Here is a 14,600-nt window from a genome sequence, read left to right on the forward strand (position 1 = left end):
GGGAGAAGGGATTGTGGCGTGCCACCCCCCCGGGGGGGGGGTGTGATTTCTTGCTTTCTGTCTCTATGTCTCTCTCGCGAGCACACGCGCCCTATAGCGAAAAACCTCTCCAAAAAAAAAAAAAAAATGCATAGTAAGAGAAAAATGTAAGCTATTATTACAGTCTGAACTTTTAACTTTTGTTAGTGGAGACACAAAAAAACAGGAAATACTAACAGAACCAACTCCAACTCAACTCTGTCGATCCTCCCCCTAAACCTTTTTTTTCTTTCGGTCAGTTCACATTATGGGCCCACGCTATGCCTCAAAACATTCCTTACTGCCAATACGTAGCTTAATGCTGCCAAAGGTTAAGAAACTTGCCTGACGTCCCCTGGCAGTCAAGTCAGGCATGTGATTCACTGGCAGTCAAGTCAGGCATGTGATTCACTGGCAAAGTAGGATTTAACCTACCATGTCAATACAAATAGAGAAGGCAGCCACAGACCTCCGGCCCTGAGAAACTAACTGCTAACGGTCCTGAGAAACAAACTGCTAACGGTCCTGGCTCACGCCAGGATTGTAGGCCTAAATTTACTCGGAAACCAGAGGAACTTCCGGTTTTCTAAAAATGCCTTGGCGCCAAGTTCATGACGTCAACCGCCTGCGACGAGGCGCCGCCATGACGTCTTGTTTTCCCAATGACCTTCAGGGCCTGCGGAGACGTCAGCGGACGGAAGGTCTCAGCCCATGCGCTGATTGGTTGCTTGTTTGAGCCAGCCCCGCCTCCCGCCTTCCGCTCTCCTGGGTAGAAGCTGTCCGGTTATTTTCAGCGTTTCACACTTCTGGTTGATCCTCCGTGGGCTTGCGATGCCGCGTGGAAGCCGAAGCCGCACTTCCCGCATGGCCCCTCCGGCCAGGTGAGGCCATCACGGGGTTTGGGCCGGAGCGCGGTCGCCGGGACTCTGCCGGCGGCATGACGAAGAGGGAGGCCACGGGCTGGGGTGAACCGAGGCGGTTTTTGGCTTGGGCCGGACTAGCGTAGGTTTTGTTCAGCTAGTATGCTAGGAGTGTGAAGAAGGAATTCTCTTGTGGAAATACTTCTTTTCTAAAGGATGGGAAAGATATTTTATAAAGTTACGAGCAGATGCCACTTGATAGGAAAACCATAACCTTTTGACCTAGCCGTCTTTGGGGCGGGAAGCATGGAAAGTCTGAAACTGGGAAAACGGAGCTTGATAAATGTGAAGCCTTTGAAGGCAGTACGGACATAGTAAATTGTTGAAAGCGTCCAAATGTCCTAAAGATAGGGAGTAGTTGAAACTAATTTTGGTATAAAGGTCAAACAAGTCACTTCAGCTTGCTAGGCCTGTTTTCTAGTCTGTAAAATGAAGGAATTGGAAATTATTTCCCCAGATGATTATCATTAGGTGTTAATTCAAGTGTTAATAGATCAGTGAGACCTTCCTTGATTATCCTAAAGATTCGATATCCAAGAACACACTCCCCTATCTGGCTATTTCTTCATTTACTGTTATATGACACATTTGAGTATTAACTGTGTGCATTGGGGCAGTAGGGCGGTGCACACGTGGTAAAAGAATTTACCAGAGACAGAATCGTGAGCATGAGCAGGAGTTAAGTTTATTAACTTTTCACTGGGTGAAAGTGCTGGGAGAGACCAGGGAAAACCTTTTGCCAGAGAGGGACTCTTTTTCATGGTCTCAATCCTAATCCTAGGGGTAGGGTAAGAATAAACTCTCCAAGCTCGTTGCCCTCCTGATAGGAGGGCTGGTCACTTCTCAGGAATGAAGAGCCACTGTCAGCCAATAGTGATTGATTGGGGGGCAGGAAGGGGGTTGGACAGTTGGACTATTTTTGTGTGTGTCCCTCTCCTCCCCGACCCCCATTTTAAAAACTCGGGTGGAGGCTTTATCTTGGGCCCTAAACCTTGAACAAGTTTATGTCCTTAAGTAAGGCTCACTTTAGGCCCTCTTTATTAACCTTTGCTTGCCTGTTTTCTTATGAACCCTCCACAGTGTGTGCGTGCGTGTGTGTGTGTTTAAGGGGGGGACTTTATTGCATCCCATACTTTTTTAATTTAACTTTTGTTTATCCATTTATTTATTTATTTATTTTAATTTTACCAGAGAGGGAGAAAGAGAAATAAAGCCACCAGGTCCAGGTCTCAAACCGGTTGACTATATGGGAGTCCAATGCCCTTAACCACCATGCCACCTGATGGCCCCGCACTGTGTTTTTTAAAGGTGCTATGGATTATGTGGATAGATGGAAGTGGTTGAGAAAATGCAGAAAACAATAGTTTATGTTTGGTGATTTCAGCCTTAAAAGATTGAAGAGATGTGGGGCTGGATGGTGGTATAGCAGCAGAGCGGAGTGGTGGCACCCACATCTGAGGGTCTTAGGTGTGTCCTGAGACCTTCCTGTATACTCTGGGCACTTACATGCCCATGGTCAGGGCTGGCTTAGGCTGGGGTGGATTCAGTAGTGGAGACCCTGTTGGAGGTTCCCCTCCTCCCCTCCATCTAGCTCCTATGGAGGAAATACACTAACCTAAAAAAAAAGAAAAGATTAAATAAATAAAATGGTGTAAATAGTTCCTGGAATCCATGGAGTATTCTTATATGTATATGGTAAGTATTGTGTTTAACTAAAAATCCTGCTATTTAGTTTAATATACAAGTGTGTGTTTTGTTTAAATCGACAGTTTCTAAAACTGGTTTTGAAGTGGCAACTTTGTACTTTCTGTTTTATTTCCTCCTCACAGCCGGGCACCTCAAATGAGAGCTGCCCCCAGACCAGCAGCTCAGCCGCCTGTAGTGGCCCCACCATCTGCAGTCGGCTCTCCTGCTACTGCACCGCGGCAGCCAGGTCTGATGGCCCAGATGGCAACCACCGCAGCTGGTGTGGCTGTGGGCTCTGCTGTGGGACACACACTGGGGCATGCCATCACTGGGGGCTTCAGTGGAGGAAGTAACGCTGAGCCCTCCAGGCCTGACATCACCTACCAGGTAACCTTTGGGGCAGCATTTCCCTTTCATGGCTGTCTTTTAGGAGAAAACTTAGTTGCATATAAGTTTCTTACGTAGAGTAACTGTCTTTTAAATTTAAATTTGCAATGCTGTTCATAGAAACTGGGCTAGCAAAAGGTGAGTTAATGCCTTACACTAGCATCGACAGATACTTTAGGAGTTGGTTTTTCTGCCAAAGGAGTAAACTGACATTCCAACTTGACTCATTGTAAAATAGCCATTTCTTCCCTTAAGTATTTTTATATTTGTGACACTTCTTACTAGTGCATAGGCTCAATGTTCGTTAAGTAACCAAAAATCTCTAAATAGCTCTATGCTCTTAACTGACCCCCACTAACCCCTTTTCTGACTTATGTAGATTTTCTATAATAGTCTTATTTTTCTTCTATGAAGCTTCACTGAACCGTTTAGTCTTGCGATGCCATCTTATTTTGGAATCTTTCTGATTGTAACTAGAATTTTGTTAAAGCTCGTTTGCTTTCTTTACATTTGTTCATCTTCCATGTTCTTGAAATCTTTAATTTTCACCTGGTTCTAGTACTCAAAAAAAAACAGTTAACTTCAAAGAATGGGTACTGCTCTTTGTTTAGGTGTAAGTCTGATTTCTTTTTTCAACAATATTGAATATTTTGCCTTTACAGGAGCCTCAGGGAACCCAGCCAGCATATGATCAGCAGCAGCAGTTTGGACCTTGCCACTATGAGATAAAACAGTTTTTGGAGTGTGCCCAGAACCAGAGTGACATTAAGCTCTGTGAGGGTTTCAGTGAAGTGCTGAAACAGTGCAGATTTGCAAATGGTTAGTGATTTACCAGACTCTTACCTGCTTAGTTCATAGCACTATTCCTGGGCCCTATAAAACTTAGGCTGTCTGCTTAATAAACTGACAGATTAGCGGAGAGTTTGCTTAAATTTTTCTCAAGGGACCAGCAGTTAGCGTAATGGCTATGTCGCTGGACTCCAACATAGTCAACCACGGTTCGAGTCCCGGACCCGGTGGCTTAAACTCACGCCGGGCACGTGTGCGTGTGTGCCCAGGATCCAGAGAGGAGAATGGAGGAGAGGGGATTGCGGCGTGGCCATCCCCCCTGGGGGGTGATTTTCTGCTTTCTGTCTCTCTGTCTGTCTGGCGAGCGCACACACCCTATAGCAAAAACCCCTCCAAAAAATTTTTTTTTCTCAAAATAATTTAACTCTTTTAGCAAGGGGTTAGCTGGTCCAGAGGTTTCTAGTCATTATCTGAAGCAGTTATTTATGTTCTGAATCTGATTCTTCCTTAATCAGGTATAAATTGGTATGTTAGATCTTACTGTGGTTACTACATGTGCATGATTACCTAGCTTTAAGGCCATGGTTATTAAATTATGTTTATTTTCACCAAAATCCAGGACTGGACATAGACCCTGATATATCGTTGACATTCTGCATACCACACAGAGAGAGGAGTTCATAAAGTCCAAGTGGAACTCTTCAGATTTAGGCTCCCTGGAATGTTGGCTGTCAGCTTGTTTTTATGTAATTTCCCTTGTTTACCTAAAAATTCACTAAATATTAGAGTGTTTATTTTATCTTCCCACCTTCATTTGGGTAGGAAGTAAGGGAAAACTTAATCCTTTCCAGTGGTTGAGCTAAGGAATTAAGAGATTGCATATCTAAGTTTGTCAGAAGTCTTTGTTGAAACTATGTTTAGTACCAAAGTGGCTAAATTTCTGCTTTGAGATTCCAAACCTAGGACACATACCCTGTCTCAGTCTTGTCAAGTGTAGAGAGAGTTTTGTTGGCCACAGGATGCCTTTAATGACTTACAAAGGAAACCAGTAACCTTGGGCTGTTGTCAATTATATTGCCATAATTTGGAAGGTGTGTGTTTTGTTAAATATACGCAACTAGCATTTTTCTAACTCACCTTTTTTTGATTGCAGGATTATCCTAATCAAGTTGCTCATACTGAAGAAATAAAGAAGTCGATTCTCATGACCAAGTTAATTTAGTGTGAACAAATAATTGACAGTGAAATTATAAAGTGTAAAATCGTCAGTTAAACCTCTGCTGTTATCAGTAGCTTCCTTTAGAATTACAATGAAAGAGGATATTATTCTGTGAGGAAGTTCATTGAAATGATGTAGAATCTGGGGCTGGGCAGATACTGTGTAACCTTAAACCAGTTGTTGGAGTTGTTTAATGAGTTAATTAGAATAAAGCAATTTTCTTGGAAGATGTGTCTTTTGAGAGTAAGGTCATAAATTGGGTATAGTGTACACACAAGAGCTTACTGAACATACAAGCTTCAAAAAAGAACTTGATTGTCTCAACATGTCCTTAAATTCATGTATTCTATAGTCTCGGGATGTTAAATTAGCTTCTACCTAGAGGAGTTAATGTAAAGAGCAGCTGACTAGCAAACAACATTGTTCGTTAAAAAGGTTCCAATAAGGGCCAGCAAGTGGCATAGTGGTTAAGGCACTGGACTCTCACATGGCTAACCACAGTTCGAGTCCTGGACCTGGTGGCTGGCTTTTTCACTTTCTTTCTATTTCTCTGTCTTTCTCTGGTGAGTACATGGGTCCTATAGATAACTTAAAATAATAATTTTTTTTTTTTAAAAAAGAAATACATTAAGAAGGTTGCAAGTGCTACATGCCTAGAGTTCAAAACACTGAGCAGTAGCAGGACATTTTGCTTAAAATACTATTTTAATCAGCTTAGTGATAAAATAGACCCCTGGGCAAGTCAGCGCTGCGTGTCACTGTTCTGGGATGTCCCATTGGTTGGGTGGGCATGAAAACCATTCTCTTACACACATCTTCCCTTGCCAATGTTTTTCTTCTACCTGTGGCATTGTAGCTTTCACTTGCTGTAAGACTTGAGCCAGCTGTAGTAACCAACTGCATGCTGGTGAAGGACTAAAGGGGACAGACTCAAGTTTTTATTGATTTTTTTTTTTTTTTAAGGTTTTTTCCTTGGGTGAGTGTACTTGCCAGAGAGAGGCAATGAGAGGGAAAGTGAGAAATCAACCCCTGGGTGAATGACCACAACACAATCCCTTCTCCATTCTCTTCCTGGGATTTTGGGCATACATACATGCAAATATGTCCAATGTGAATTTCAAGCTGTTAGGTCCAGGATTTGAACCATGGGATCCAACACCTTAACTACCATGCCCCTTTTAAAACTTTATTTAGAGGTTTTTGCCTTAAGGCATGTGCGCTCACTGGAGAAAGAAGCAGTGAGAGGGAAAGTGAGTTATCACCCCCCCAGGGGGTTGGCTACACCACAATCCCTTCTCTATTTCACTCCTGGGATCTTGGGTATGCATGCATATGCACCCTGTGTGGTTTTGAAGCTACTGGGGCCAGGACTTAGACCGTGGTCGGCCATGTGGGAGTCCAGCAACCTATACCATCTACTGGTCCCATTTTTTTTTTCTTTCTTAGTTTTTGTTTGTTTGTTTTCCAGAGGTCATGTGTGCTCACCAGAGAGAAAATGAGAAATCACTCCCAGAGGGAATTGCCACACTGAAATCCCTTCTCAGGGTTTTGGGCATGTGCATGTGTACACACACCTGTGTGTTTTTCAAGCTGTTAGATCTGGGACTAACCAAGGAGTTGGCCATGTGGGTCCAGCTACCTTAAACACTACCACCCCTAGCCCAGCAAGATTTTTATTTGTTTTAAGTAAACCCATCTACATCCCTCATAGAAAGCTCAGATTGGGGGGGGGCAGCAGATGGTGTAATGGTTACATCACTGGACTCATATGTAGTCAACAGTTGTTCAAGTCCCAGACTCAGCAGCTGAGCACGTGTGCACACATGCCCCAAATTCCAAGAGAATGGAGAAGAGATTGAGGCATGGCCATCCCCCTGGGGGGTGATTTCTCGCTTTCTGTCTGTCTCTACAGTGAGCATACCACAGGGACCAGATCACAGACACCCTGTGGCAAAAATCTCAAAAAAAAAAAGGATTGTCAGGGCTGGCAAGTAGCATGGTGGTTAAGGTGCATGGCCAGCTGTGGGTTCAGGTCCTGGATGGGTAGCCTGAAATATTAACAACAAAAATATTGAACAATTTTTTTTCATAAAGCTCAGGGACCAGCAGATGACATAACGATTATGTTGCTGGACTCCCACATAGTCGGCCAAGTCCTGGGCCCAGTGACTTAAAACTCATGCCGAGCACGTGTGCGTGGAGTGGGGGAGCATAAGAATGGGTGTCCACTGAGTGCCGGCATGTTGGATGTTACTTCCATCAACCTCACACCAATGAGGACCCTGGCCCAGTCACCTGTCTAGAGCCTTTGTGCTTTTCCAGACACTCCAAAGTCCTACAGAAGCCAGCTGAAAACATGGGCTGAGGAAGGGTCTCCAGGTGAACATGAGGGCAGGTCAGAGGTGGATTTCCGAAACTGAAGTCTGCATTCTATAGGGCTACCACACAGACTGTTTCTGAGTGGGCCCTGACATCTGGGTCCCTATGATGGCCAGCAACGTGACATGGCCGGCTGGCTGCCGCGATCACGCACTGAAATGTTCTCCAGGCCCTGCTCTCAGCCCACTTGAAAATCATTTCCAGAGAGGCAAAATGTTCTCCAGGCCCTGCTCTCAGCCCACTTGAAAATCATTTCCAGAGAGGCAAGTGTGTTCCCGACAAGGAAGGTTTTATCTCTTCTGGGCCAGGAGCCCAGGTGAGTTCCAGAGAGGAGACTTCACCTCATTCTGTCCTGGTTGGTCCCAGGCTGCCGGAGTTCCCCTCACCATCCACCAGAGGGCACCCCCTGGTGAGACTCTGCCCGGCGCCCTGTCCCTGCTGAGCACTGGCCTGCGTCCCAGGTTTGCAGTTGTGATTTATTTTTGGCACTTCAGCATTGGTCATCAAGTAGCAAAACCCAAACGAAGAGCAGCAAGTTATTTCCCTCTGGCCACAAGTGTCCGCTCAGGACACAGCTTCGCCTCTCTTGTCCGCTCTCCCCAAGGGATTCTGGGACCTCTGAGATTCTTGTCAAGCTCCTTCAAGGGCCTGCAAGGACCTCACGGTGAGTAGCCAGGCTCTCCTGGACAAAATCCAGGCAGTGAATGGGGTGGAGTAGCTGGGGGGGTGGAAAAGGCAGAAACCCCCAAATCCATTAGACCCGTTTCTCTTGGGAAGGCAGATAGACCTGAGAGAGAAGAGAAGACTCTTGAGACCCCCCTTCAGGGGAGATCTCTAGGGAAAGTAGGTCACTGCAGCTGTTTTTGGACTCTCAGTTTAGAGGAGGGTGTTATGTTCCAGAAAGGACCAGAACACCTACTCCCACTTGGGGAAACTCTTCAAAGGGGTTTGAGAAAGGTGTGAGGGGCACGTATGGCAGGAGATAGAGGCACGAAGCCGGCCCCAGTCCGGCCTCAGAGAAAGGAAATGGGGCAAGATATCCTCCCCCTTCCCAGGAAAGCTGAGCACGGCCAGAACTCTGCCAAGTGGTTGTGCCAGGGAATGGAGACCCCAGCCCAGGATGGCAGCTGGGGGTGGGTCTGGATATACCCTCTGGAGAGCTGGAGGAAGGGAGGGCCCTGGTGCTGCCAGCTTCGGGAAGTGAGGGCATAGGTGCCCATCTTGGGAATGGAGAAGGATTTGCCAGGAAACCGGCTCTTCGCTTTGTGAGGAAGACACTCCTCGGCTCGGTCTTGCTGACAGGGCGGAGGAGCCCGTGCACAGCCAGGCGCCTGCTGTTGGCAGAGGAGACTTGTTATTCTCAACCTTGCTCTGGTAACCAGGCACCCAGTAGTGAGGACACCAGGCTTCCTGGAACAGCCAGCCCAAGGCAGCCAGGGCTGCTGCTTGACTGGCCGGGCCTTCCTCAGCCCAGAGGGGCGGTGCAAGTCGGGGTCAAGGCAGCCTTGGCCTGCTGAGTGGCGGCCTGTGCCTGATTTCCATCTGGTTGGTCGATGGTTCCTTTATTCCTCAAATCCTGCAGCAGAGGTAGGAGTCCGGGTCCCTGCAGGCTCCTCCATATTCCTGAAGCAGAGAAGGTAGAGACTCAGCTCTGGGCCTGAGTGTCCTGGCTCTGTCCTGGCTCACACTGCTGCTGGACCACTGAGGCCTCACCCACTGTTGTCAGGTAGGCCTTGGGGTGTCACACCAGCAGGACCTACACCCATGGGATACCTGTCTACCCATCACTCCACATCCGGGACTGGGGAGCAGCAGCTGCTACACGCCTGCACTAGGTCTGGAGAGGGCTAGAACATCCTAGGAAATACATCATCCACTGGGGGGAGGTGGCAGCACACACCGACAAGTGAGACCAGAGACTGGGACCAGGGCCCCCCCTCCCAGCTGGGAGTCTCAGAGCAGCAGCCACAGTGCTTGGCAAAGACTGGGTGTCCAGTGTCTGCAGAATGAGGGAGGAATGAGCGGGCGGATGACCGTGAAAGCCCTGCTAGACAGAATCAGTGAGGAAGCGACAGCGGGACAGAGCATGGTGAGTGTGTCCTGGAGGAGCGATGTTGGCCAGGTAGGACAGTTACATCCGGGGACGGTGAGGAGAGGCCACAGGAGCAGAAGAGGAAATCGTGAAGCTTCTCACCTTGCCACAAGTGCAAACAGCGGACAGGAAAGGCGGAACTAGTCCCATCTCGCCAGGGAGGAAAGAAAGCGCACTTTAATTTCTCTCTGCAGTTTCTTCATGATTCTGTTTATTTTGTTTTGCCAGAGGGCATGCGTGCTTGCCAGAGAGACAGAAAAGGAAAAAGTACACCCCCCACCCCACGGGGTATGGCCAGGTTACAATACCTTCTCCGTTTCTCCATCCTGTTGGGGTTGTGGGGCACGCACATGTCCATGCACCCAGAGTGTTTTTCGAGCCACCAGGGCAGTGATTTGAACCACACAGTCAACCATGTGGGATCCAACTCCCTTAACTACCTGGCCATGGGGCTGGCCCTGTAGGTTTTCGTTTGTTTAGAAACAGGGTCCCAGGGCCAGCAGATGGTGTAATGATTACATTGCTGAACTCCCATGTAGTCGACCGCGGTTTGAGTCCTGGACCTGGCGGCTTAAACCTCAAGCCAGGTGTGCACATAATCCCACGAAGAGAGTGGAGAAGAGATTGGAGAGTGGCCACCCCCCCTGGGGAGTGATTTCTTGCTTTCTGTCTCTGGCGAGCACTCGCACCCTATAGCAAAAATCTCGCTTTAAAAAATAAATAAATAAACAGGGTGTCTCCTTGGTGATTCTTTCTAAAATCAAGTTCCAGCCTCGTCAGAGTTAACCTTGGAGACTGATCTCCCACCTGGGACCTGAGCCTGGGCCAGGCCTGGCTGACCACCTGCCCACCCCCAGCTGCGACTAAGGAGCCACATGGTCTCTTGAGTCACAGAAATACACAGCAAGGAAGAAGCAAGCTGGACTTGTTCTGAAGCTCCAGGTAGAAAGATGAGGGCAATCCACAAGGAGGGACAGTCATCACTGGGACCAAGAAAGAGCCAGGAAGTCAAAGGCAGCTGAGTTTTCTCAATTTGCAAACTTTGTTTTTTAAATTTTTTTTTAGATTTTTGCCATAGAGTATATGTGCCCACCAGAGAGACAGAGTGAGAAAGTGAGAAATCACCCCCCAGGGGGGATGGTTACACAGCAATCCCTTCTCCTCCATTCTCCTCACACACTCGGGCGCCCAGCATGTTTTTCAAGCAGCTGGGTCCTGGACTTGAACCACAAAGTTGGCCATGTGGGACCTAGCACCATCACCATGCCACCTGCTGATCCCATAAACTATTTTTTTTTTAAGATTTTTGCTATAGGGTGCGTGTGCTCGCCAGACAGAGAGAGACAGAGAGACAGAAAGTGAGAAATCACCCCCCAGGGGGGATGGCCACGCTGCAATCCCTTCTCCTCCATTCTCCTCTTGGGATCTTGGGGACGCACGCACACGTGCCCAGCATGAGTTTTAAGCCACCGGGTCCAGGACGCAAACTGTGGTTGGCTACATGGGAGTCCAGCAACATAGCCATTACGCTAACTGCTGGTCCCTCCACAAACTATTTTTTATACTTTTTCTTTTTACCAGCTGGTCCCTCCACAAACTATTTTTTATACTTTTTCTTTTTGCCAGCTGGTCCCTCCACAAACTATTTTTTATACTTTTTCTTTTTGCCAAAGGGTGCATGCACTCACCAGAGAGAGACAGAGAGGGAAAGTGAAAAAGCATCCCCCCACAGGGGGTGGTCCTGCCATAATCCTTTCTCCATTTCTCCACCCTCTCGGGATTTTGGGCATGCGCAGGAGCGAGCCCAGTGTGCCTCTCAGGCACCAGGTTTGGGACTCAAATCACAGTCAACTATGTGGGACCCAGTGCCCTTTACCATCATGCCACTGGCTACCCTGCAAACTTTATTTCGAACATTTGCTATAGACCAATCTCATGCCAGGGTATGGAAAGATGAGGGAGGAATAGTTCCAGCCTTCCAGGAGCTCATCTCTGGGGTCAAAAAGGCTGACAGCTTCTTTCTGCTCCCCCTTCAGAGGCCCTCAGAGCCAACCTCTGAGGAGCTGAGCATGACCCGGGATGAGGCACTGCCGGACTCTCACTCCGCACAGGGCTTCTATGAGAATTATGAGCCCAAGGAGATTCTGGGCAGGTAAGACCCAGACTTCCCCATGAAGCACTGTCCCAGGCTCCAGCAGGCCCTGTAGGCTGGAACCATCTCTGTGTGACCTGCAGCGCTGATCCCCTTTCCATCTCAGGGCACTGTCCACTTGAGGGATCCCTTGGTTTGGGGTCCTGCCCTCCAGGAGCCAGGGTAGACAAGAGAAGAGATTCTAATCTTTCCTAGCAGAAGGTTTTCCTGCAGGCCCTGTAGGCTGGAACCGTCTCTGTGTGACCTGCAGCGCTGACCCCCTTTCCATCTCAGGGCACTGTCCATTTGAGGGATCCCTTGGTTTGGGGTCCTGCCCTCCAGGAGCCAGGGTAGACAAGAGAAGAGATTCTAATCTTTCCTAGCAGAAGGTTCCCAGGTGCCGTGGATAGGCACATCCACACCCAACATGGGGCCACTGTCAAGCATCAGTCGGAGCCTGTATGTTTTCATTCCACCATCCCCTAAAGTTCACGGGGAGTTGGGGCAAAGTATAAATCACTAAACAGGGCAGACACCTCCGCTGTGACCCGCATGAGGGACTCCCCTTGGAGCAAGGGCCCCCAAGGTCATCGGCCCTTCACACCCCCAGGGGAGTTAGCAGTGTGGTCAGGCGCTGCATCCACAAGCCCACAAGCCAGGAGTACGCCGTGAAGATCATCGACACCACCGGTGGAGGCAGCTTCAGCGCCGAGGAGACGCAGGAGGTGAGAGAAGCCACGCTGAAGGAGGTGGACATCCTGCGCAAGGTCTCCGGGCACCCCAACATCAGTGAGTACAGGCCCCAGGCCACAGCAGGGTGCTCCGTCATGCTTCTGCCCTCCCGAGTCAGGGAGTGCAGCCCCACCGCAGGCTGGCTGGAACCGACGAGTTAGCCATTTCCATTTCAGTACAGCTGAAGGACACTTATGAGACCAACACTTTCTTCTTCTTGGTGTTTGACCTGTAAGTACCCAGCCCTGGAGCCAGCCATCCCCTGGGCCTGTCGGAGAGCGTCCTACTGTGGACCCCACCCAGTGCTGTCTGGAGAACAGCAGCCAGCCCCCACACTGTGGACACCACATAGGATCAGGAATGCTTTAGAAAGATCAGCCCGGGGGGCTTGGGCTTGGGCTGCCAGGTTTTGGACCCGTCACTTAAGGGCTGGAATATTTATTCAAGTATTGATTTTCTGGGACCAGCAGATGGCGTAATGGTTATGTTGTTGGACTCCCATGTAAACAATGGCAGTTCGCATTCAAGACCCAGCGACTTAAAACTCATACCAGGCTTGGGGCAGCAGGTGGCGTGATGGTTGAGGGCGCTGGACTTCCACATGGATGACCAGGGTTTGAGTCTCAAGACCTGGCAGCTTGCTTTCCTCACTTTCTCTCTTTCTTTCTCTCTCTTTGTCCCTTTCTGGTCAAATGAAAATAAATAAATAAATAAATAAAGTAAAATAAATTCTTTAAAAAATACTCATACCACGTGGATGTGCGTGCGATTGCAGCATGGCCGTGCCCTCTGGAGGGTGATCTCTCACTTTGTCTCTCGCTCTCTCCCTCTCTGTTTCTTCAGGGAGTACACATGCCCTACAGCAAGAATCTCTTTTTTTAAAAAAAGTATTGATTTTCTTATTGATATTATAGGACTTATATTATCACAGTGACTGGCATGAGGTAAATACTAATGGTTATGAACTATGATGACAATGACAGTGGTGGGTCACTCAGTTTTTCTAGGCACTGAGGATATGGCAGTGAATGGAAAGACAAGCTCCCTGGTTCGTAGTTGTGTCCCTGTGCATATACATACAGCAGAGCTGGGGGTTAGGGGACTCTTTTGTTTGTGTTTTTAATTTTCTCTAGGGCGCGTGTGCTCACCAGAGGGGTGAGAGAAGTGAGAAATACCCCTGGAGGATGGCTAGACTGCAATCCCTTCTACTCCTCTCTCATTTTGAGATTTGGGGCACATGTGCACATGCACACACACACACAGCATGTTTTTCAAGCCACCAGGTTCAGGACTTGAACTATGCAGTTGGCCATGTGGGATCCAGTTGCCTTAACCACCAGGCCACTAGCTGGCCCCAAGATGAGGTTCTTTAGATGAGTGGTCAGAGGATGCTCTCCAGGAGGTTACCTGAGCAGAGATATGGATGAAGGGGCCTCCCAACAAAGGAGGAGCCAATGCCTGGGCCCTACGACATGTAGACTCAGCATGTTCACATCACTAGGAAGTCAGAGTGGGGGAGCAAAGTGAGCTCATAGTGGAGGGCAGGATTTGAGACCAGTCATTACCAAAGACCAGATTCGCAGGTGTGTTAGCCATGGTAAGGCGTGCGGAGGGCCCAGAGCAGGAAGGCGCTGAGAGCTGGTTTACTTTTGCAAAGGAACCCACTGGCTTAATGCTTAACCATAGGAGGCAAAAGTGGAGAGAGGGAGTCCAGCTGTATCACAGGGAGAGGCAGGTGGCAGAGGCTGCATCTGGGGCATGGTCCAGAGATAAATATCATCATCTTCATCGTTATTCTCCAGCTTCTGCACCGACAAGGTTAGTGAGGGAAGCTTCTTTTAGCTAAGCATCAAATGCAAGTGACACAAAATGCCCTGCAAACTGTATGTCTCCATCTTATATCATTCATTTTTTTTCTTTCTTTCTTTTTTTGGAGAGGTTTTTGCTATAGGGCACATGTGCTTGCCGGAAAGACAGAGAAAGATGAGACATAAAGAGATAAATCACTCCCCAAGGAAGATGGCCACACCGCAATCCCTTCTCCTCCATTCTCCTCTCAGGATCTCGGGCATGCACGCACACTCGCCCGGCATGAGTTTAAGCCACTGGGTCCGGGACTCGAACTGTGGTCGACTACATGGGAGTCCAGCAACATAGCCATTATGCTAACTGCTGGTCCCTTATGCCATTATTTTTCAAAGAATTATTATTATTATTATTATTATTATTATTTTGGAGAGATTTTCA

At 48.2% G+C, this 14,600-nt stretch overlaps 2 protein-coding genes across 5 annotated transcripts in view; both read left to right on the top strand.

The window, feature by feature from the left end:
* The first annotated feature begins 741 nt into the window (after nt 1-741).
* On the top strand, nt 742-5,246 carry CHCHD2 (coiled-coil-helix-coiled-coil-helix domain containing 2). 3 transcript variants are annotated; one of them, XM_006148089.3, is made up of 4 exons: nt 742-899; nt 2,768-3,011; nt 3,674-3,830; nt 4,954-5,246. In XM_006148089.3, the coding sequence occupies exons 1-4, from the start codon at nt 850-852 to the stop codon at nt 4,962-4,964; spliced, it is 462 nt and encodes a 153-aa protein (XP_006148151.1). In that variant the 5' UTR covers nt 742-849; the 3' UTR covers nt 4,965-5,246. The 3 variants fall into 3 exon arrangements, with proteins under 3 accessions (XP_006148151.1, XP_027627488.1, XP_006148152.1); XM_027771687.1 differs by lacking the exon at nt 3,674-3,830; XM_006148090.3 differs by lacking the exon at nt 4,954-5,246 and having other exon boundaries at nt 3,674-3,835.
* A 2,627-nt stretch (nt 5,247-7,873) lies between these two features.
* Nucleotides 7,874-14,600, top strand: part of PHKG1 (phosphorylase kinase catalytic subunit gamma 1) — a 12,014-nt gene continuing 5,287 nt past the window's right edge. The window contains exons 1-4 of one of the 2 annotated variants that reach the window (XM_006148091.3): nt 7,874-8,062; nt 11,527-11,642; nt 12,232-12,410; nt 12,530-12,584. In XM_006148091.3, the coding sequence (XP_006148153.1) occupies nt 11,560-11,642; nt 12,232-12,410; nt 12,530-12,584 (317 nt within the window). In that variant the 5' untranslated portion in view covers nt 7,874-8,062; nt 11,527-11,559. Of the gene's footprint in view, nt 8,063-8,905; nt 9,125-11,526; nt 11,643-12,231; nt 12,411-12,529; nt 12,585-14,600 lie in introns of those variants that run through there. The other variant, XM_006148092.3, reaches the window with a different exon arrangement.

This window comes from Tupaia chinensis, unplaced genomic scaffold (genome assembly GCF_000334495.1).
Source record: "Tupaia chinensis unplaced genomic scaffold, TupChi_1.0 Scaffold000231_1, whole genome shotgun sequence".
NCBI lineage: Eukaryota > Metazoa > Chordata > Mammalia > Scandentia > Tupaiidae > Tupaia > Tupaia belangeri.

What these genes read in the sequence shown, in the direction of transcription:
- CHCHD2 (XM_006148089.3), top strand. Translation starts at nt 850, where the DNA reads ATGCCGCGTGGAAGCCGAAGCCGCACTTCCCGCATGGCCCCTCCGGCC. An exon ending in CGCATGGCCCCTCCGGCCAG is followed by an intron (nt 900 to 2,767) that starts GTGAGGCCATCA and finishes TCCTCCTCACAG; the next exon opens with CCGGGCACCTCAAATGAGAG. An exon ending in GGCCTGACATCACCTACCAG is followed by an intron (nt 3,012 to 3,673) that starts GTAACCTTTGGG and finishes TTGCCTTTACAG; the next exon opens with GAGCCTCAGGGAACCCAGCC.